The 23,370-nt window shown below is 46.3% G+C and overlaps 3 protein-coding genes across 49 annotated transcripts in view; 2 read left to right on the top strand and 1 right to left on the bottom strand.

The window, feature by feature from the left end:
- The window catches only part of LOC118372071 (zinc finger protein 135-like), a 95,524-nt gene that overhangs the window by 19,627 nt on the left and 52,527 nt on the right, over positions 1-23,370 (top strand). The window lies entirely within an intron of this gene.
- LOC118372059 (mucin-5AC-like) lies at positions 58-10,338 on the bottom strand. The gene is made up of 4 exons (XM_052508695.1): positions 9,865-10,338; positions 3,761-3,903; positions 3,290-3,401; positions 58-3,106 (listed from the first exon to the last, which is right to left on the bottom strand). Exons 1-4 carry the CDS (start codon positions 10,139-10,141, stop codon positions 291-293), a joined length of 3,348 nt encoding a protein of 1,115 aa, XP_052364655.1. The 5' UTR covers positions 10,142-10,338; the 3' UTR covers positions 58-290.
- Positions 13,961-20,815, top strand: LOC127924225 (zinc finger protein 16-like). The gene is made up of 4 exons (XM_052508756.1): positions 13,961-14,764; positions 17,627-17,769; positions 17,938-18,034; positions 18,235-20,815. Exons 1-4 carry the CDS (start codon positions 14,491-14,493, stop codon positions 19,464-19,466), a joined length of 1,746 nt encoding a protein of 581 aa, XP_052364716.1. The 5' UTR covers positions 13,961-14,490; the 3' UTR covers positions 19,467-20,815.

Here is a 23,370-nt window from a genome sequence, read left to right as displayed (position 1 = left end):
CTTAACTACGTCATTCTCTCGTAGCATGATTCTTCTAAACAAAAGCGGCACCAAATGTTTATAAAACAAAAGCTTTGATACTTTTAATTAATCAATACATAAAATAACAAGTCCTTCCCAATCACTGTCAGAATAGATTGGGATCCCTGCCTCATTAAACACTAACACGGCTGGGTTTTGAATTCACAGCAAATGGAGATAACTATTCCCCCTCAATAGCTCCTATGACAACCTATCTAGTGCACTATATAGGGAATAGGGTGTCATTGAATATTTTCCCCCCCCGCCGTCTATCGGTCTTTGTGTACAGTCTTCAGGTGTTTCTTCAGATGGCCAGTCTGTTTGAAGCGCTTGCCACACTCAGAGCAGGTGTAAGGTTTCTCTCCGGTGTGGACCAGTTTGTGGTTCTTCAGATTATTGTAATCCAGAAATCCCTTCCCACAGTATGAGCACCAGTGTCTCTTCTCCCCGTTATGCCACATCAGGTGAACATTCAGCTCCACACGCCTCTTGAACCGCTTCACACAGAGGGAGCAGGCAAATGGTTTCTCTCCAGTGTGAACGCGGATATGAGCCTCCAGGTCACGCTGTGTAATTAAGCGTTTGTCACAGATCGGGCAGATGAACGGACGCACGCCACTGTGGACCACCTGCTCGTGCTTAGTCAGGCCGAAGCGGTAGACAAAGGTCTTGTCGCACTTCGGACACTGGTGGCCCCGCTGATCACCATGGACGCGGGCGTGGCGGTTGAGGCCCTTGAGGTCGGGGAAGTCCTTGCCGCAGGCAGAGCAGGCGAACGGGCGCTTCCCTGAGTGGAGGGAGGCGTGGCTCTCTAAAGCAGCGGCGCTGCTCAGGACACGGCCGCAGTCTGCACACTGGTTCTTGGCGAGACGTTTCCGTGGAGCCTGGGGAGACTGTTGGAGCTGTAACGGTCCCGGTGGTGACCACATCGGTTGTGATTGGCGGTATCGGCGCGCCTGCTGGAAAGTCCGTGGGCACTGAGGGGACTTTTTGAAGTTAGAGCGAGGGCTGACGGTGACAATGAAGGGGATAGGTTGAGGGGTGGAGGGAGAACGTTTCAAATTTAAAGTCGCCACGGCCGCAGAACGAGGTCTTCCGCGACGAGGGGTGGTGGAAGTGACCTGGAAGGAGTGAGGCTGTGGGTTAGGAGGGGTGGCAGGAGGAGGGTTTGTGTTGTCCCCTGTAACCTGGCGAGGGCTGGTGCGGCGTGGGCTGGAGGCAGCTTGTGGGCTGGGTCTGTATGACCGGCGGCGCTGTGGGTTGGAAGGCAGAAACTGTGTCTGTGTGACCAAGCCTCTTAGCTCTGACCTCAGACCTCTCTGTGAGGCCTTGGCGACCTTTGACCTACTCCTCTTAGCCTGGGCTAGCGCCAATAGTCTCTGAGCCTGCACCCAGGTCATGCTTCTCTTCTTGGATTTGGACACACCAACACCTCCACCAATAGGTGATTGTCTGGTCAGAGAGGTCACATCAGTGTTCGCTCCTCCCTCTTCCTCACTGATGATGTGGTTACTACTTACTTGTCCACTAGACTTGTCGTCAGCCATCTCACCGTTAGCTGTGTCCTCTACTACATCCTGGTCAACGTGTGATTCCCTGGACTTTTCTTCTTCGTCCTCCATCACCTTTGAGTAGTCGTGGTCTAGAGGGGCGGTTCTCTCTCCTCTGGGTTTCTTAACAACCACTGGAGATGGCGTGCTGTCCTGGGAGCGGGGCCTTAAGCGGAGGCGGAGACCAGAGAGGAGCGCTTCACGTTGACTTGACGTTCGCTTGCCGCCTACCTGGACAACAATCTCCTCCTTATTTTCGCTGGCGGGGGTCGTCTCCGTAGCGACAGACCTTGTCATCACAGCTTCCGTAGATGTGGCAGGGAGGGGGGAAAGCCTCTCCCCCTCATCTTCCTCCTCCTGGTCTTTCTCCACCCTCGGTGGAGCACATACTCGGGGTACTACTGACAACTGAGCTAAAAACTGTGTCTTAGACATCTGACAGTAGCCAGAGGGTGTGGTTCCAGCAGGGGCTGACAGCTGTAGAGGGGTTTCATAAGATGTCTCTGGGACAGAAGGTGACTTTGGTCCGGGCACGGTGGAGGAGTGTTGCACATGTTCAGTGACCAACAACACCTGCTTCTCAGGAGGGCCGGCAGGTTCTGTCAACTCAGTAGGAGATGGAGCGGACTGGACAGGTGTTGGCAGAGTTGCCGTGGCAACACCCGACTTCTCCAAAACTGTAGGCGGTTGTGTCTGTGTTGGTGGTGCGGCCGGTGGTCCATCAGGTACAGCTGTAGGCCTAGCTGGTTGCGTTGGTGGTGCGGCCGGTGGTCCATCAGGTACAGCTGTAAGGCTAGCTGGTTGCGTTGGTGGTGCGGCCAGTGGTCCATCAGGTACAGCCGGTGGTCCATCAGGTACAGCTGTAGGCCTAGCTGGTTGTGTTGGTGGTGCGGCCGGTGGTCCATCAGGTACAGCTGTAGGCCTAGCTGGTTGTGTTGGTGGTGTGGCCGGTGGTCCATCAGGTACAGCTGTAGGCCTAGCTGGTTGTGTTGAGGGCACTGCTATTGGACGAGCTACAGGTAGAACGTCTGTGTGGGACTGTGCTGGTCGAGGAGATGGGGATGGACGAGGGGGTACGGGGCTGGGCTGTGTATTCTGAAGAGGGGTTCTGGGTAACCCGGAGATGACAGGTGGCGGGCGCTCTGACGATGCTGCTGTCGACTGGACCGCCGTGGTCGTTTGGACAGTTTCTTTTGACAGAGTAGTTACTGTGGACTGGGCCAATACAGCAGACAGGACAGTTGTTGTAGACTGGATAGTGGCTGCTGATTGAGGAGATGCTGTCTGGTGTAATGTTGATAGAGACTCTGCTGCTGGTATTACCAGTGACTGCTGTTCTGCTCCAGGGGCCTGGCCTGCACTGCCACTGGTAAACTCTCTAGTCCTGGGCTGGGATGGGCTGAGAGCCTGGGGGGCCTCCTGGGTGTCTGGTTCTCCCTGGAGGGGGGCCTCTGCTGAGGTAGGCTGGGTGGTAGGAGGCCTTTCCTGGGTGTAACGGTTGACCAGGGCCCTGACGGCTCCAGGTGGGACCAGGGCTACAGAGGGAGAGAGATTGACAGGATAGAGAAAGGTAGAGGAGAAAGTTGTAAGGGAGAAACAGAAAGAAAAAAAAGACAGAACAACAGTGGAGAGATTATTATAGATATTATTAGAGCCTGGTTCTCATCCCAATACTGTTTAATACATTGTAATAAGATGCAGATCTCCCTAGTTCCTACCTCTGCCTGGTAACTCTCTGAGAGGTTGTCTGCGGACCAGAGTCGGGAGATCTCCCCCCTCCTTCTTCAGCAGTATGTACCCAGGGGTGTAGTCATCAGAATAGTCTGCCTCCTGGGGGGACAATGCCAACAACAACAGGCTATATTAGTGTCAACATAAACTCTGACAAAGGCTGTTAGGCCCGTGTACGTAAGTTTAAATAAAAATAAGAAGATTCCAGCAAGTGCAGTGTACAGGTGTTTCCTTTTCTCTGGGGGTCAACAACAATAGGTTGAGCAGAAAGGTGCATGAATTGGGAAGACAGAAAACAGATTGGTCCGTGCTATCCGGGATCTTTAGGACTTCCCTACCCCATTGAAGTTGAAATGTAAAACTGTTAGGTAGGGGTTTAGGACAGGGACGTCCCAACGATCCTTGATAGCACTGACCCAAACAGATCGGGGACTCAGGCTAGGTGGGGACTGTCTTACCCAGTCCATCTCCTGTTTGATCAGCACTAAGGCAGTCTGTGGGTTGCCCTCCTCGTCGTAGGCCCCCCGGTGCAGCTCCGTCACCTGGTTCTCCTCCCGCCGGTGCTGCTCCCCAGCCCGAGGCAAAGCATGCGCTGTCAGGACTGGAAATACCAGATCAGGGAGAGAGAGAGAGAGAGTGGTTAGGACATACGCCTGACAGAACATTGTGTTGCAACACACCGTACCGATAGACCACACTTCTCAAACCCCAGTTTTCTGTGATATATTGTAGTCTGTAGACCTTTGAAAAAATCCTACAACTGTTAGCTAAAGATCTAAGCCCATAATCATAAGCCTAATGTGTCTACTGCTCCTACAATCTATACTAGCGCTACTACGGCTGCCGCTGCTACGTGAAAGTGGCATGCACATCTGTCCAGTAGTTTATAAATATATATTGATGAGAATGAGAAACTTAAAGGATGCTTTGACTTGAGACACATTCATCTGTGGGTGTTCAAGGAGCCATTGAAACTAGAAGTCCAAAAAAAAGTGACAACGAAATGAAGGTAAAATATATTTATTTTTTGTTTGCCCCTACCCTCTGAACAATCCAAAGTTGGTTTGAGGTGACTAGGTCACATGGTCAAGGACTAATTTAATTTAAAGTGATTTTGTATATGAATATCTTTACACACATTGAACAAAAATATAAAACACAACATGCAACAATTTCAACGATTTGGGTGAGTTACAGTTTAAGGCAATCAGTCAGTTTAAATAAATTCATTAGGCCCTTATCTATGGATTTCACATGACTTGACAGGGTTGCAGCCATGGTGGGCCTGGTAGGGTGGTGGGCCTGGTAGGGTGTAGGCCCACCCACTTGGGAGCCAGGCCCAGCAAATCAGAATTAGTTTTCCCCCACAAAAGGGCTTTATTTCAGACATGAAACGGAGGAGTATTTCTCAGCTGTCCGGGTAGCTGGTCTCAGACAATCCCACAGGTGAAGAAGCCGGTTGTGGCGGTCCTGGGCTGGCATGGTTATGTGGTCTTCAGTTGGACATACTGCCAAATTTTCTATAACAATGTTGGAGGCGGCTTATGGTAGAGAAATGAACATTCAATTCTCTGGCAACAGCTCTGGTGGACATTCCTGCAGTCAGCATGCAAATTGCACACTCCTTCAAAACCTGAGACACCTGTGGCATTGTGACAAAACTGCACATTTTAGCGTGGCCTTTATTGTCCCCAGCACAAGGTGCACCTGTGTGATGATCATGCTGTATAATCATTTTCTTGATATGCCACACCTCTCAGGTGGATGGATTGTCTTGGCAAATGAGAAATGCTCACTAACAGGGATGTAAACCAGTTTAGGCACAACATTTGAGAATAATATTATTTTTGTGTGTATTGGAACATTTCTGGGATCTTTTATTTCAGCTCATGAAAACATGGGCCTATCACATTTCAGAAGTTATAAGCAGATAAATCGAAATTAATCTTGTGCATTTGTTTTACCAAAAAGTTGTTCCATTGTCTGCCCGACAAATTCTTATTTCTCCATGGCATTATTGAATACTATTTTATGATTGGCTTGATGGGTGCAATAGAGCGTTTATATTTCCCTCTAATGCACAGTATATTGACATAGTAGAATTCAATGGCTATAGTTAACAGTTACATGTTTTGTTTGAAATGCTGTTGAAAGCAAACGTTGATTTTAAAACATTATTTGTATTGTTGAATTCAATTGTCATAATAGCAAGCGAAGACTGACAAAACAGGCCTTATTTTAAGTTATTAAAAGTCCTATGGTGAAAAATGATTGAAAACATTTCTCTATTTGACTGCTAGGTTTTATGGGTATGACGACACCTCCCAGGGATGGACTGGGAATGAAAAATGGCCCTGGACTTTGACTCAGACCAGCCCACCAAAACCCCACCGGCAACACACCACCGGCAACACCCCACCGGCAACACACCACCGGCAACACACCACCGGCAACACACCACCGGCAACACACCACCGGCAACACACCACCGGCAACACACCACCGGCAACACACCACCGGCAACACACCACCGGCAACACACCACCGGCAACACCCCACCGGCAACACACCACCGGCAACACCCCACCGGCAACACCCCACCGGCAACACCCCACCGGCAACACACCACCGGCAACACCCCACCGGCAACACCCCACCACCAAAACAAAAAACTTTATGTAAACAAGATTACTGAACAATATTTATAACAATAACTTTAGTAAAATAGATGTAAAAATAGAACAGGGGGAACATGTTGCTCTTATGAGGAGGCTGGCTGGAAGGAGCACATATTGGCATAATGGCACTGGCAGCAAGGTGGTGAGAATCTCTGGAACCATCTGACCATTCAAATAAATAATACAGGATGAAATGTGTTGGTGAAAAGACTGGTGAGTAGGCAAGTCATAGAATAAAACCAAACCTATTTCCTACCTCATTAAATTAGACAGGTGAGTAGGCAAGTCACAAAACCAAACATATTTCCTACCTCATTAAATTAGACTGGTGAGTAGGCACGTCACAAAACCAAACATATTTCCTACCTCATTAAATTAGCAATTTCTGCAGCAGCTCACTTCTCTCAGCAATGCCATCAATAACCAGGTCACTGTCCAGGGCCATTAAAACATCTCATGAGCGTAAAAGCCTCCAGGTGCTGTTGAGATGGAGTGCTCCTGAGCCTACTGTTGATACATTTCAGAGTAGAGAAGCTCCACTCGCAGGCTACCTGGGTTACTGACAGGGGAAGTAGTAACTCGTAAGCAAGGCCCAGGATGTGATATGTGTCGGTCAATAGGTTGTACCGACTAAGAATACAGTAGCAACACACTGGACAGTCCTTGCCAGATGAACAGCTCTTGTTCACCATCTCCACCTCGTCTTCATTTCATTCAGGTCCATTATCCTGCATAGTCCTGGTTGTGTATTCTTCAAATCCCCATTGTTTTAACCTCATCCACTGTTCTGCCAGACTCATGAGCTCACTCTGTAAATTGGCCACTGTTGCTCTGCTGTCAGATTTGATCAAAAATGTGCTTAGTTGTTGAAGGGCTGTCTGTGGAAGGCCACTGGATGTTAGCTGACTAAAGTTTAGGGTCCAGAAGAGCCATGTCGGGATACAAAGTGCCATTACTCAGAAATAGCTGATGGATGCCATCTAGAACTGTATCCAGTATTTGATTATGTACACCACTCCTGTATGCGCTCCTTGCCCCAGTAAATGTCTCATTGTGCCATCTCTCCGAGCACGGTTTTCTTCTTTTCGAGCCCTTTTCATTGGCAGAGTGGTCTCTAACTCCAGCTCTGTTTTCCCAACCCATTCCTGCAACTTCCTGTTGGCCCATTGAACAACTGTGTCTGCAGCTGCCTTGACTTTTTCAAAATGCCTTGCCATTCCTTTCAGCTGCTCCTCTGTAGACACAACCATACGATGTGCAGACAGAATGTCCATTCCACTTGTTTGAAGATATTTTGAGACTGGTGAGGTGACCTGAAATATTCTGAGGAATACCTGAGCTGGAAGTATTGTTTCATACTTCAGCAACCCCTCAAAGTATGCCCATGCCTTGACCCGTGCAGTAGTGTTGATGTTTTTATGATTTTGCATGGTGAGAAGGACATCAACATACCAACCCTCATCCAGAGACCTTCTTTAAGGCACTGTATTTAGCCCACCTGCATGTCTCTCCAATTGGAGCAAGACGTCCGTCTTGGGTCCTTGCTCTGCTTCTCCCAAATGTTCATCCTCTGGTGGGATTCACGGAAGAACACAGCTATGTTGTTAATGAGAGAAACCTGACCCACTTGCCAAGACACTTTCTGTTGTGTCTGTCAAAACAAGGTTCAAAATGTGTGCACAGCACCACACATGCACTTGATTGTTGGACTTTGCAGAGAGCCGGGCAGAGAAGCCTTTATACTGACCTTACTGGAGGCTCCATCAGTGGAATTGCCAAGGCACTTGCTGATGCCGAGCTTCATGTTTTCCAGTACTTCACTCAGTGCCTGGACAAAGTATTGTCCAGTGGATGCCTCACATTTCACCACAGCCACAAGCCTCTCATGGAGGATGTTCGTTACATATCTGACTCTGACAGAGCATTGATCTTGTGTTGTAATGTCCTGCGTAGTGTCAAACTGGGCTGAAAACGCACCAGCTTCCTGGGTTTCAGTTGCTACGGTGAACTGCGTTGTGTGTTGGATGGTGGTAATGACGTTATCGATGGTAGTCTTTGATAGAGTGATTAGAGAGCCTCTGTCCCCAGACTCATGCTTTTCTTATCCCCATTGTCTTCGGTCTTACCGCTTCAGCTGCAAAACCCTGACTAACAGTTGAACTGGTATCACTGGGCTCAATGGGCTGCTCTCTCTCTCCTCTGTGCTGCCAGTGCCTTCAGGCTAACTAGGCTGAGATGATTGACTGGTAACGGTGCCAAATGAATAGAGGGACTTCAACCACTTCTCTCTCTGCTTTTCAGCACCTTTACGTTTGTTCTCTGTTTGTCCATCTTGCTCCACTGCACTATGTATTCAAATGTCACTTAACAGAGATGGGAAAGGGGCGGGGCCCAGGTAAAGTTAGAATGGACTGGACCCAAAGTAATTGGCTGGGAGAGAGAAGCTGACAGATGTAATACCCAATCACAGTGGCAGAGGGCCGGCAGCCCACTCCCTTGGGCCAGTCAGACACACATCACTTTGTTCCTTTTATTTAAGCAGGGGCTGGGGTTATTTATATTCTACCTTGCATCGGCCCCAACTGTCAAGCGGACCCACTGGGAAAACTCCTGGTGCTCCAGATGGCCAGTCCATCATTGACACCTCCACTGTGGGACTCTATAGGATCTCACTAGCTGGTGCAAGGCTCTGCAGTCCTCCTTGCTTGTTCTGCCCACTCTGATTCATTTGCTCCCATTTGGAAATGACAGGATCTGGTCTATTTTTTATTATAATGTCAGCCGAGACCAACAACACCAAAACGGACTATACAGCTGCAAGCAGTGAGTGGAGTTCCAAGCGGACAGAACTAAACAAGTTAAACGTCTGACCCGTGATTCAATGTTTTCCACACACACAGCTATGTGTAACCGACTTGGACACCGCGTCCCCCCACAACGACTAGCCTGAAGCCACAGGTCTTTGTCACAAACTCCATGTCCCCATGTGAGAGCACTGGGAACATGAGAGGGATACAAAAGGGAGTCTGTTGCGCAACTGAAATGTGTCTTCCGCATTTAACCCAACCCCTCAGAATCAGCGCTGCAGGCTTAAATCCACAACCGCGCCTTGGTCAACGGCACCTTGCAGGGTCGGGGATTTGAATCAGCGACATTTCGGTTCCTGGTCCAACGCTCTTAGTCGCCCCGTGTGAACTGTACAGCGACATTTCTGTTCCTGGCCCAACGCTCTTAACCGCTCGGCTACCTGCCGCCCCTTGTGAACCGTAGGTCGGGATTTTTGACCTGGCTACATGTACATCGAACAACACAGCAGTGATCAGTAGGGACGAATGTCGGGTTCCACCCATTTGTTGTCGAGGGGAATTCCTTATTATTACGTGATTATCGACTTGGAGTCGCCTCCCCCCTGTACCGCCCGTTGCTTCTCGCCACTATCCAGGCCAAGCAGCCCACATCATCTGAAGAGTCTGGCTAGTTTCGCCTCCAACTTCTCCATACACTGACTTGGCTTCATTTCCGCTTGTAACATACACCTGACATGTTGAGTTCTCCAGGGAAGCTATCAGCCTGATGTAGAGTTTACTGGTTTACGTTCCAAAAAGGTGTATACAAAATAAACGTATACATTAAGCAGTTTGAGGAAATATTCTCAGCGTTGAGCCTTCATGCTCAGCTAAATATCTAGGCTATTAGGATGTTTGCTAATTTGAAGTTAGCTTTGCTAACTAGTCCAGGAGCATACTCATTCCGCCGATTCTGTAGCAAAATGTTTCGGAAACAAACGGGGCGGGAACTACCTGAATTTGTCAAATGGAAACTCGTTTGTTGTAAAACCATGATAAAATTGTGTGGCGGAATGAACACATCCGTTTTCTACTCACCGCATTGGACACCAATGTCACGTTTGCCGATACGTGATGTTCTTTGACTCGGTCCAGGCTCTGCGGTTTGGCGTTCACTTTCACCCGTCGATTTCTTCACATTTTCGAGGGATCGAAGCCTCGTTTTGAGGTCCTTGTTCTCTTCTTTTATTCTAGATATTTCGGCTCGCAGTTCCTCAATAGTTTTTTCAAAAAGTTTCGTTGTCTCGGTGACTGCAGTATTCAATACACTCTCCATAACAAAGGCGAACTGGGTTTGAAAACATTCTTTCGACATGTTGGCGGCAACCAGCTTCACCCCACAGGTTCGATTATTATTTCCAATGTAATGTAGAGGATTGATCCGAATTGGCGGCCTATGTCCGTGACATCATGGTTTCTCTTTCCACTGTGGACCACTGAGGTATGATATTAAATGGAGACTGAGTGCAAGATGGCCGATCGCTGTTTTAGGTAATCTACCCACGTTCGCATACGCCGACTCATGGACGGTCCATATCCGGGTTGTCCGTTTGCATCCGGTTTATACAGACCAACATCACATGCGCACTAGCACTCAGGGGGAGCAGCTCAGATAGCCGTGTTCGAGAGCCACAAAGTAACTGCAAGCTGACTGATCCACAAATCACCTTACATCATAAATAACGACTAATTATGATTTGTAGATTAGTCAGAAAATGTATCCATGATACTCGCAGTTTTGATCCTCTCGAACACGGCCAATATGTTCGTCTGTGAATGATGGGGAACAAATCTGCCTCAGTGACAAACATTTTAATAATTCAATGGATGTAATGTACAAGAAGGCAATGGAACTCTGCGCACAATGCATAGTGTGACGTTCTGAGTGGTGGGCGGGATAAACCGCTTCAGTGTAGATTTTTCTGTCAATTTACTGAATGATCGATCAAGCTTTTCATTGGTGATCATGTAGAAATTAATAGCGTCGATATATTAGATAAGAAATGTAACAACAATTTAGTCAGAGAAATTATAAACAGGATGTTTACCCCTGCAACAATTTCTCAAAGTCATCTTCATTTGGCAGCGTGCGTGGACTATTGTCTCGTTAAAATACAACTGGGGACTTCAGTGCTTTCAAAATAACGAATTTGGGGGGAGAAAACAGGTGGGGGTAGAGAGACTCGAGTAGTGGGGGCGTTTTTTGGGGAGCGCGCTTGTTTGAAATTGAAAAGTGTCGCGGTAGCTTTTGATAAAGAATAACGTCATGACGAAGCAGCTGCATTTTCAGTGGGATGTACTGTTGAGCGCTACATCCCGAGGGGTTTGTGCTGATTGTACGGATATTGTGACAGACGGTTAAATTGCGTCCCTTGAGAAATCAAGAACAATATGTATGTATACACACATGTATATGTGTCAGGAGAAGTGCAGTATTGTCATAAGGAGTCTTATACTTGGAATACGTGGGAGGGGAAAAAGAGGCAGAGGAGGTCTGAGAGAGAGGGAGGAAGATGGTGAGCTTGGGTCGGTTAAAAATGGGGTGAATGTTTGTTAAAGAAGAATGGTAGAAAGTGTAAGCAGAGTGAACTGAAGACAGGAGGAGAAATGGAAGTGAATGAGGGCGAAGTATCGGAGGTGGTAGGTGTGGTGAAGTTCTCGGACCCCAAGGCTTTCACAGAGGGTCAGGATAGAGATTAGTCTGTGACAGTAAGAGTGACGTTTTGGGGGAAAGAGGACCCTTGCCCCTTTGTCTGATCCATTTCTGGTTTCACGGTGGGTGAAAACAGAGTTGGGTACTGTGGAATCGGTGAAGGTAACCAGAAATGGTCTTATGATAATTGTTTGTGTTTATGTTGGTCAGAGGGAGAAGGCGGTCGGCGTTAAACGAATGGGGGCAAGACATTTGAATTGTTTCGCTGTCAAGAAAAGGGGGCTATTGAAAGGAGTGATTACTGGGGTAGCAGTAAATATAAAAGTTGACCAACTGAAGGGGAAGATGCTCGTTGTTTGGTGCGACACAGACAGGGTGGTGAAATAGAAGCATCATTGTCTGTTCTTTTGAGTGTTGATGTTAAGTCTTTGCCCGACAGAGTGATGTTAGGATATACAAGTTATCCTGTACGAGCTTTTGTACCGAATACATTACGTTGTTACAGGTTTCAAGCTTATGAGCATGTGGCAGCAGTGTGTAGGAGGGAGGGTCCTAGGTGTGAGAAGTGTGCAGAAGGGCATGTGGCAGCAGTATATAGGAGGGAGGGTCCTAGGTGTGAGAAGTGTGCAGAAGGGCATGAGACAGCAGTATGTAGGAGGGAGGGTCCTAGGTGTGAGAAGTGTGCAGAAGGGCATGAGACAGCAGTGTGTAGGAGGAAGGGTCCTAGGTCCAATTTGTAAGTCGCTCTGGATAAGAGTGTCTGCTAAATGACTTAAATGTAAATGGAGGGAGGGACCTAGGTGTGAGAAGTGTGCAGAGGGGCATGAGACAGCAGTGTGTAGGAGGGAGGGTCCTAGGTGTGAGAAGTGTGCAGAGGGGCATGAGACAGCAGTGTGTAGGAGGGAGGGTCCTAGGTGTGAGAAGTGTGCAGAGGGGCATGAGACAGCAGTGTGTAGGAGGAAGGGTCCTAGGTGTGAGAAGTGTGCAGAAGGGCATGAGACAAAGGAATGTGTAGCATTGGGGAAAGTAGTGGTATGTGTTAATTGTAGTGGTGCCCATGGAGCTGGGGATCAGAAATGTCCCGTTCGTGAGAGGCAGGTTGAGGTTTCCAGGGTTAGAGCAGTGCAGAAGTTGTCGTATGCTGAGGCAGTGAAGAAAGTAGAGGAAGATGGATCAAGGGGGAGGGGTCCTGAGAGGAGTGGTGTGAGTAGTAGATCTGTACCAGTACAGAGGGAGGGGTCCTGAGAGGGGTGGTGTGACTAGTAGATCTGTACCAGTACAGAGGGAGGGGTCCTGAGAGGGGTGGTGTGACTAGTAGATCTGTACCAGTACAGAGGGAGGGGTCCTGAGAGGGGTGGTGTGACTAGTAGATCTGTACCAGTACAGAGGGAGGGGTCCTGAGAGGGGTGGTGTGACTAGTAGATCTGTACCAGTACAGAGGGATACACCAACAAATGATATATGTTTCAGTAAGATTGGATTTTTAGCATTTATAGCAATGTTTATCAACTGTACTGCAGGGATGGAATGTAAGTCGCAGACAATTGAGTTTGTGGTGACAGCTGCAGAGAGGTATTTGGGTGTGAGAGACTTGCCATCAGAAGAGTTACAGGATGTGTTAAGTGGTAATGTCTCTTTCAGGTTGTTGGCATGAGGTAGGACTAAATATATTTAAATAGTGGAGTAGGGTTGTTTTTTATTGTTATTTTCAAGCAAAGCATAAAGGAGTTGTACTCCAGTCTAGTAAGTGGCGGTAATGCAGCATATTGGATGCCAACCGGCTGTTAAACCTCATCGAAGAAGAAATTTAAAAAACTAGCTCCGACTTTGAAAAATCGATTTGAACGGTCATTCAACTCGGAATTCCAACTCCGGCCTCTTTATAGAGCTCTGACCAGAAGATCACTGACGGCATGAATTGACGTCGTATTTTTCCGTGTTCCCATTTCACATAATCCACATACTTTATTAGTTATCAAATAACTAAGAGACGTTTCTTACAAGATTCTTTACAGATGTTATCATTGTAATAGTCTTATTTCTAAATATGCAATTAATGTAGAAAATAAGTGTAGCTTTTGTGAATTGGAAAATTAGACTATAGGGCATTTATTTTCTGATTGTTTTCATAGCGAAATATTTTTGGCATATATGAAAATATACATTAGCGATAAAATGGGTAAACCTGTAAGCATTACCAAATGTTATCTTTTTTTATTTTACATACATGCGAAGTGACTGTCAATACATTAATTTTGTTTGCTTCATTTTATTGGGAAAATTCCATTAAAATAAGTTTCATAAAACGTTTCAATATTAGTCTAATCTATTTAGAATATTATTTATCATCCCCGAAAGGTATAAATAGCAATTTATCAAAGAACTGTCCACAGTATATGATATTTGTATATTGTTTGGTTTTGTACAATGTTCGTGTGATGTAATAATATATATATATATATATAACAATGTATACAATAAAAACTGTAAGGGTCTGTATCCTAATATATAATAATTCCTGAATTATATTTTGAACGTCAATAACAGTAGACGTGTAACATACAAAGCTATTGCTTAAATAAAGGTTGTCTTTTTACTCCAGTAAAGAGCGTTCCGATGTAGATTGTCCCACTACCCAACCCGTTGGTTTGTTTCCGGAAGTTCGACTGTTTTTAATGGATGCTTTTTGTGTTGCCTGTCTAGCTAAGTAGCATGCCAACTACCATAGCCTTACTTTCTCTCAATACATCTGGTATTTATATTTATTAGAATAGCCTCATATACAGTAAGTACTACAGCTTATATCTCAAAATGGTAAAACAATTGCAATAGGACAGTTATTGGTGGAGGCAAAAGCGGTTTAGTTACCAGTATCTTTTCTGCTAAGGTTAGCTAATTAGCTAGCTTCATATCATTTTGATAGACTGGATCGTAACACTGACCAACCTGAACAAAAGTAGGTAAACTTTACGATCTCATAACTGTAGCTAGCTACACATAGACAGTTTGCCATGATGTCTGAAGCCATCGTAACCTTCCAGTCTCAGCTCTCCGGGGTCATGGAGACGGTCCTAAAGTCAGCCATATACGAGATCACTAGGCTGGTGGAGGATAGTTTCCTGGAAGAGGTGTTCCGGAGCCGGGAGCAGGTCGAGTCGCTGAAGAAGCGGCTGCAGTGGTCGGAGAACAGTCGCAAGGAGAGGGATAGAGAGGGAGGCCAGAGGGGGAAGTGTGCGGACTGTGGGAGAGCTGACGTGGAGACAAGCTCTGGAACCTCACAGACAGGTGAGGATTGAGAGACTTTTAAAGACATATCTACTCAACAAAAATATAAATGCAACCTGCAACAATTTCAAAGTTATTGCTGAGTTACAGTAAACATAAGGAAATCCGTCAATTGAAATCAATTCATTAGGCACTAATCTATGGATTTCACATGACTGGGAATACAGATATGCATCTGTTGGTAACAGATATCATTATAAAAAGGTAGGGGCATGGATCAGAAAACCAGTCAGTATCTGGTGTGACCACCATTTGCCTCATGCAGTGCGATACTCCTCCTTCACGTAGAGTTAATCAGGCTGTTGATTGTGGCCTGTGGAATGTTGTCCCACTCCTCAGAAAATGGCTGCGCAAATTTTCAGAATATTGGTGGGAAATGGAACACAATGTCGTACACACGCCGATCCAGAGCATCCCAAACATGCTTAATGGGTGGCATATCTGAGTGTGCAGGTCATGAAAGAACTGGGATATTTTCAGCTTCCAGTAATTGTGTACAGATCCTTGCGACATGGGGCCAAGCATTATCATGCTGAAACATGTGGTGACTGCAGAGGATGAATGGCGCAACAATGGACCTCAGAATCTCATCACGGTTTCTCTCTGCATTCAAATTGACATCGATAAAATGCAATTGTGTTCATTGTCCGTAGCTTATGCCTGCCAATACCATAACCCCACCGCCACCATGGGGCACTCTGTTCACAACGTTGACATCAGCCAAACGCTCGCCCACACAACGACATCCACGCTGTCTGCCATCTGCCCAGTACAGTTGAAAGAGTATGGTTCTCCAGTCTGCCAGTGGCCATCGAATGTGAGCATTTGCCCACTGAAGTCGGTTACCAGACCCTGGTGAGGACGACAAGCACGCAGATGAGATTCCCTGAGATGGTTTCTGACAATTTGTTCAGAAATTCTTCGGTTGTGCATACCCACAGTTTCATCAGCTGTCAGGGTGCCTGGTCTGTGGTTGTGAGGCCAGTTGGATGTACTGCCAAATTCTCAAAAATGGCTTATGGTAGAGAAATTAACATGACATTTATCTGGCGACAGCTCTGGTGGACATTCCTGGCATGCCAATCTGTGGCGTAGTGTGACAAAACTCCACATTTTAGTGGCCTTTTATTGTCCCCAACACAATGTGCACTTATGTAATGATCATGCTGTTTAATCAGCTTCTTGATATGCCACACCTGTCAGGTGGAAATGCTCACTATCAGCGACCGTAAACAAATTTGTTCACAAAATTTGAGCGAAAAGTGTTTTTTTGTAAGTATGGAAAATCACCTGGTCATAGAAGGATCAGGTGTTCCTAATGTTTTGTACTTTCAGTGTATATATGAAGGAGTCACGAGTGGGGCTGCTGTAATGTTTAGCATCCATCATTTGGTGATCACTGACCAGACAGTTGAATTGGTGGTGGCATCTTAATAAACATGTTTCCTTTCCTTTATCTGATGTGAGGAGACTCCATTATCCACAATGTTTCTTTCCTTTTACTACTTCGTCTTCGTGTGTTTTTCCGGCAGACTAGATTGCTGCCGTTCGCAGGTCAGAGTGCAGATTGCAGATTTTTTTTGGGGGGGGGGGGGTATCCTTGGGCTATCCTCTACTCCCCCTCAGCATAGGGAACATTTTGTCCCTTTTGAACTCTGGCAATCTCAACCCGTCTCTCTCACAGGGCACTTGGGATCCCCAGCTGCATGGGTGTCCCCAGAGTTGACACAGTGTTTCTCTATCCCTTTGTTACACTGTCTGACTACACCCTCCTGCACACTTCTGAGATTGTGGATGGTCCCTTCTACACACTGCTGCAATATCCAAATCCTTGACACCTGAAGCACCATAGCATGTTCGGAACATGGGCCCTCACAGAATATCAAATATAACCTAACTTGACTTTCATCAGGTAGAAACTCTGTTTCACCATTGCCACCGGGTCTACAACTCACCAAACGGCGGGCGTCACAAATACTAGGAGTATTCCTTTTCAACTGATCCACCTCTACCGGTCACTCCTTTGAGTGGTGTCCTGCTCCAGAGAGCAAAGCACGACACAAGTTGAAACGTGTGATGTGCAGCGCCCCCTGCCTTTGGGCGGAGGAAGCACAAACTCAAAACAATTCCACTTCTCGGATCTGTCACAGATGTAACCGCTCCCAGTTTGTCCTTTACCCAACCTGACACAACGTACGGGTCGGCCGCTCCTACCGGTCCAAAATCATCTCTGAATGTCTCCCACACCTGTAGTCACAGGTACTTCACCCTGGTCTGGCTCAACTTCAGAGCGCCTGCTTCACCCTGGTCTGGCTCAACTTCAGAGCGCCTGCTTCACCCTGGTCTGGCTCAACTTCAGAGCGCCTGCTTCACCCTGGTCTGGCTCAACTTCAGAGCTCCTGCTTCACCCTGGTCTGGCTCAACTTCAGAGCGCCTGCTTCACCCTGGTCTGGCTCAACCTCAGAGCACCTGCTTCACCCTGGTCTGGCTCAACTTCAGAGCGCCTGCTTCACCCTGGTCTGGCTCAACTTCAGAGCGCCTGCTTCACCCTGGTCTGGCTCAACTTCAGAGCGCCTGCTTCACCCTGGTCTGGCTCAACTTCAGAGCGCCTGCTTCACCCTGGTCTGGCTCAACTTCAGAGCGCCTGCTTCACCCTGGTCTGGCTCAACTTCAGAGCGCCTGCTTCACCCTGGTCTGGCTCAACTTCAGAGCGCCTGCTTCACCCTGGTCTGGCTCAACTTCAGAGCGCCTGCTTCACCCTGGTCTGGCTCAACTTCAGAGCGCCTGCTTCACCCTGGTCTGGCTCATGGTTCTCAAAATAACAAGTACATTTATAGGAACTTTTACTTGGTTTCTATTCAGGAGACATTCAGGAGAGGGGGTGTGGCCTGAAGCAAGAGAAGGTATCAGGGGAGGAGTGGAGCAGCTGTGGGGGCGTGGCCGGGGAAACAACCTTCCATGACCTGGAGGAGGCTGAGGCCACCAGCCCTAGGAGAATCTCTGAGGTAGGTAGGGGACTAAACACCTGTGTAACGGAATGTTCGTTTAGAACTATATTGTACAGAACAGATTAGAACTGATTGTCAGGAAGAATAGGGGACCATCATGTCAGCTCTGTTCAGTCAGTTTATCCATAATTGAGTCAGAATCGACTCATTAATTTCCTCATCCAGTCCACAGAGGTCGGAGGTCAGAAGCTGGACAGTCTGCTGAAAGAGGAGCCTCTCCACAACACTGAGCTACGGGAGAGATGGGAGTTCTGCCTGGACAGTGAGTTGAGGAGTTTACAACAAACATAACAGACAATAGCCAACCTTTATGATGATGAGAATGATAAGGAGAGTAGCTTCTAATACGTTGTCATTGGTATTATAACAAGTCAACCTGAAACTTTAAGTTCAAATTGAGCGTTAGTTACTCTACTACAGTTTCTACTATTGCCAATGCCTCATGTCTCCTGTGTTCTTCAGGGGCCGACGGTTCGGACGTCTCTGGGCCCAGTAAGAGTTTCAGTGAGCAAGCACTGCAGCAGTGCCAGGCTGACTGGGGATCTGTTCTAGACCAGGGGCCTAAACCTCCGGGCCCTGAGGGAGACGCAGGGGACCCCACCGACCCTCTCTACCGCCCTCGTTACAGCATGAAGGAACTGGTGGGCGGCTTTGAGAAGTCTGGTTGCGATGGAAGTGGTGGTGGCGGCCATCTTGCAGACATAGAAGGGCTGGATAGGTTTCCTGGTTCTCCGTCTCGTCTGGGGGCGATGAGCTACGGAGCTGTGGGTCACTACCAGGTGGACCTGGGAGGGTCTGAGGGAGCAGACCATCACCATCGCTCCCACATGCCTGACCCCCATCAGAGCCAGAGGGAGCAGGTGGCGTCGCCAACACCATCCCCCCACCCAGAGGTGGGAGAACGGAACTGCCTGTTGATAAACGAGGAGGGGTACCTGCAGGACTCCAGTGTCTTGTACCCTGAACACGGTGTCCCAGAGTCAGGTAGCAGAGCCGGCCACAGGGGGCTAACCTCCATCCACTCTGGAAGCTCAGCCCACAACAACAACACAGAGAGCCTGTATGATGCCGCTGACGACTTTGGACTGTCTCTAAACCTCAGAGATCGTTCACAAGAGCAGGTAACGGGAAGAGTGAGAGGAGAGGGGAGGTGTCACGCCTGCAATCAATGCACCAAGACCTTCCCAGACGCTGTTTCTCTCAAGGCCCATAAGCAGAAACACGAAATGGGTAGAGGGTTTAGCACAGAGTCAGGGTCTGGACCTCAATACTCGCGCACCCAGTGCGGTAAGACCTTCACCCAGGCCTGCAACCTCAAGGTCCACCAGAGGGTCCACCAGGCAGAGGGACTCCACCTCTGCAGCCACTGCGGCAAGGGCTTCACATCCTTCTCCGACCTGAAGAGGCACAAGTGCAGCCAGACCACAGACAAGCCCTACTGCTGCTCCATCTGTGGGAACAAGTTCAATCGGCTCTGGAACCTCAAGCTGCATCAGCGCATTCACACGCAGGAGAAACCTCACCGCTGCACTATGTGTGACAAGCGCTTCACACGGGCGGACAATTTGAAGGTGCACCAGCGTATCCACACTGGGGAGAGACCGTACTGCTGTGCTGTATGTGGACTCCGCTTCAAACAACTGGACCATCTGAAGTCACACCAGCGCAAACACAGGCCGGATCTCCTGAAATGAATTTGTTTTAAAAATATATACAGTACCAATCAAAAGTGGACACGCCTACTCATTCAAGGGTTTTATTTATTTAGACTATTTTCTACATTGTAGAATTATAGTGAAGACATCAACTATGAAATAACACATATGGAAGCTTCAACTGAAATGCTTTTCCAGCAGTTTTGAAGGGGATCCCACATATGCTGAGCACTTGTTGGCTGTTTTTCCTTCACTCTGCGGTCCAACTCATCCCAAACCGTCTCAATTGCGTTGACGTCAGGTGATTGTGGAGGTAAGGTTATCTGATGCAGCATTCCAACACTTTCCTTCTTGGTCAAATAGCCCTTACGTAGCCTGGAGGTGTGTTGGATCATTATCCTTTGGAAAAACAAATGATAGTCCCACTAAGCGCAAACCAGATGTGATGGCTTATCGCTGCAGAATGCTGTGGTAGCCATGCTGGTTAAGTGTGCCTTGAATTCAAAATAAATCACATACAGTGTCACCAGCAAAGCACCACCACACTACTTCCTTCATGCTTTACGTGGGAACCACACATGCGGAGATCATCCGTTCACCTACTCTGCGTCTCACGAAGACGGACAGATTTCCACCGGTCTAATGTCCATTTTTTTTTGTGTTTCTTGGCCCAAAAGTCTTCTTATTGGTGTCCTTTAGTAGTGGTTTCTTTGCAGCAATTCAACCATGAAGGTCTGATTTACAGTCTCCTCTGAACAGTTGATGTTGAGATGAGTCTGTTACTTGAACTCTGAAGTATTTATTTGGGCTGTGATTTCTGAGGCTGGCAACTCTAATGAACCTATCCTTTGAAGCAGATGTAACTCTGGGTCTTTCTTTCCTGTGGCGGTCCTCATGAGAGCCAGTTTCATCATAGGGCTTGATGGTTTTTGTGACTGCACTTGAAGAAACTTTCAAAGTTCTTGAAATGTGCCGAATTGACTGACTATTTGAGCTGTTCTTGCCATAATATGGACTTGGTCTTTTACCAAATAGGGCTATCTTCTCTATACCCCCCTACCTTGTCACAACACAGCTGATTGGTTCAAATGTATTAAGAAGGAAAGAAATTCCACAAATTCACTTTTAACAAGGCACACCTGTTAATTGAAATGCATTCCAGGTGACTATCCCATGAAGCTGGTTGAGAGAATGCCAATAGTGTGCAAAGCTGTCATCATTGTAAAGGGTGGCTATGTTGAATCTCAAAGGTAACATACCTTTTGATTTGTTTAACACTTTTTTTGGTTGCTACATGATTACATATGTGTTTTTTCATAGTTTTGATGTCTTCATCATTATTCTAAAATGTAGACAATAGTAAAAATAAAGAAAAACCCTTGAATGAGTATGTAGTGTCGTTGACTATCATTAAATGTGAAGACTGTATATTATCAAATCAATTCTGTGTAATTTAATTTTGCGATTAAACTAAACATGTAACTTTAATTAACTAGGAAGTCTGGGTACCACGGGAACATGTTTAGAGTTTCAATTTCCTGAATATAACTCTTCAGATATTTTCATATCTTATCAAAACAGTTGCTTATTAATGAATTTTGACCTCATCAGTCTCATTACTGAACGTCGCAAACCTTTGGATATCTGCACGAACCCTAGCATATAATCATGAATAAGTGATATATACATTTGGATTAACTAACTAACTTAATCAATCACAGAATTACATAAACACGCACAAATAGTTCATACATTGGTTACTAGATGATACAAAGAAAAAGTCCCTAGCGGACAAAACTGATATGGCGGCTTGGTAGACAAAGGAAAGGGGTGGGGAACGCTCAAGAGCGGGAAACTCATAGAGGATAACTGCACTCATAGAAATTGCTAATACTTTGAACATGAACAACCGCTCATTCTAAAAGAAATAGCAATTTACATATTTCTGAGTGTATGTTTTTTTTCTTTAGTTTGTAGATTTCATTGCCATTTCAATGTGGGAATGATCTCCACGTTCTCTGGTCTTGTCCTTTGGGAGAGCTGTAGTTCTTAACCTCACTAGGGTATGTGGGACGGTAGCGTCCCACCTCGTCAACAGCCAGTGAAACTGCAGGGCGACAAATTCAAAACAACAGAAATCCCATAATTAAAATTCCTCAACCATACAAGTATTTTACACCATTTTAAAGATACACTTGTTGTAAATCCAGCCACAGTGTCCGATTTCAAAAAGGCTTTACGATGAAAGCACACCAAACGATTGTTAGGTCAGAGCCAAGTCACAGAAAAACACAGCCATTTTTCCAGCCAAAGAGAGCAGACACAAAAAGCAGAAATAAAGATAAAAATTAATCACTAGCCTTTGATCTTCATCAGATGACACTCAAAGAACTTTGTTACACAATACATGTATGTTTTGTTTGGTGAAGTTCATATTTATATCCAAAAATCTGAGTTTACATTGGCGCGTTATTTTCAGTAGTTCCAAAACATCCGGGGATTTTGTGGAGAGCCACCTCAATTTACAGAAATACTTATAATAAACATTGATAAAAGATACAACTGTTATGCATGGAATTTTAGATCGACTTCACCTTAATGCAACCGCTGTGTCAGATTTTTTTTAAACTTTACGGAAAAAGCACACCATGCAATAATTTGAGTTCAGAGCCCAAACAACCCAAACAGATATCCGCCATGTTATGTAGTCAACAGAAGTCAGAAATAGCATTATAAATATTCACTTACCTTTGATGATCTTCATCAGAATGCACTCCCAGGAATCCCAGTTCCACAATAAATGTTTGTTTTGTTCGATAATGTCCATCATTATGTCGAAATACCTCCTTTTTGTTCGCGTGTTTAGCCCAGTAATCAAAATTCATGAGGCATGATCAGTAGGTGCAGACAAAGTCAAAAAGTTCCGTTACAGTCCATAGAAACATGTCAAACGATGTATAGAATCAATCTTTAGGATTTTTAAGATAAATCTTCAATAATGTTCCAACTGGAGAATCCCTTTGTCTTCAGAAATGCAATGGAAGGCAAGCTAACTATCCATGGCTCTCTGGCAGACCTCTGACTCAATCCCCTCTCATTTGCCCCATTTCACAGTATAAGCATCAAACAAGTTTCTAAAGACTGACATCTAGTGGAAGCTTTAGGAAGTGCAACATGACCCCATAGACACTGTATTCGACAGGCAAAGAGTTGAAAAACTACAAACCTCAGATTTCCCACTTCCTGGTTGGATTTATTCTCAGGTTTTTGCCTGACATATGAGTTCTGTTATACTCCGACATCATTCAATCAGAGTGTTTTCTATCCAAATCTACTAATTATATGCATATTCTAGGTTTTATGGCTGAGTAGCAGGCAGTTTAATTTGGGCATGCTTTTCATCCAAAATTCCCAATGCTGCACCCTACCTTACTCGAGAAGTTAACCAGTTCAACATGTAGCTACCGCCTCATGTTTTCTGATCTAATGTACATTTTGTCGGAAGTGGTTTTATACTCTGTAGAAAAGGGGACGTTCCATGACGCTGTGTCATGGCTGTGCTCACGGGGACTTGGCCACTGACTAGTTAAACTTGATATGAAAACCCATACTCGCATGTAGAAGGCTAACATCACATTTCATCTTTTCACAAATAGATTCATATGTAATCATATACGTTTAACAACATTTAGATGTAAACCCCATAATTGAGAAGTATACGCAACCAAAGACACAGTAATGTGTGTTTCCTGTCCTTCATGAGATCACCATCAGTGGGAGTAACTGATCCATCAGTGGGAGTAACTGATCCATCAGTGGGAGTAACGGATCCATCAGTGGGAGTAACTGATCCATCAGTGGGAGTAACCGATCCATCAGTGGGAGTAACCGATCCATCAGTGGGAGTAACCGATCCATCAGTGGGAGTAACCGATCCATCAGT

The sequence above is a fragment of the Oncorhynchus keta genome, unplaced genomic scaffold, assembly GCF_023373465.1.
Source record: "Oncorhynchus keta strain PuntledgeMale-10-30-2019 unplaced genomic scaffold, Oket_V2 Un_contig_3860_pilon_pilon, whole genome shotgun sequence".
Lineage (NCBI taxonomy): Eukaryota > Metazoa > Chordata > Actinopteri > Salmoniformes > Salmonidae > Oncorhynchus > Oncorhynchus keta.
The sequence above is the reverse complement of the archived record's forward strand: the minus strand, read 5'-3'. Positions and strand labels throughout refer to the sequence as shown.

Coding starts and splice junctions, on each gene's coding strand:
- LOC118372059 (XM_052508695.1), bottom strand. CDS start 10,141: ATGTCGAAAGAATGTTTTCAAACCCAGTTCGCCTTTGTTATGGAGAGT. Junction 3,904..9,864: donor TGACATTGGTGTCCAATGCG/GTGAGTAGAAAA, acceptor TGGTATTTCCAG/TCCTGACAGCGCATGCTTTG. Junction 3,107..3,289: donor CAGAGAGTTACCAGGCAGAG/GTAGGAACTAGG, acceptor CTCCCTCTGTAG/CCCTGGTCCCACCTGGAGCC.
- LOC127924225 (XM_052508756.1), top strand. CDS start 14,491: ATGATGTCTGAAGCCATCGTAACCTTCCAGTCTCAGCTCTCCGGGGTC. Junction 14,765..17,626: donor CTCTGGAACCTCACAGACAG/GTGAGGATTGAG, acceptor GTTTCTATTCAG/GAGACATTCAGGAGAGGGGG. Junction 17,770..17,937: donor GCCCTAGGAGAATCTCTGAG/GTAGGTAGGGGA, acceptor TTCCTCATCCAG/TCCACAGAGGTCGGAGGTCA.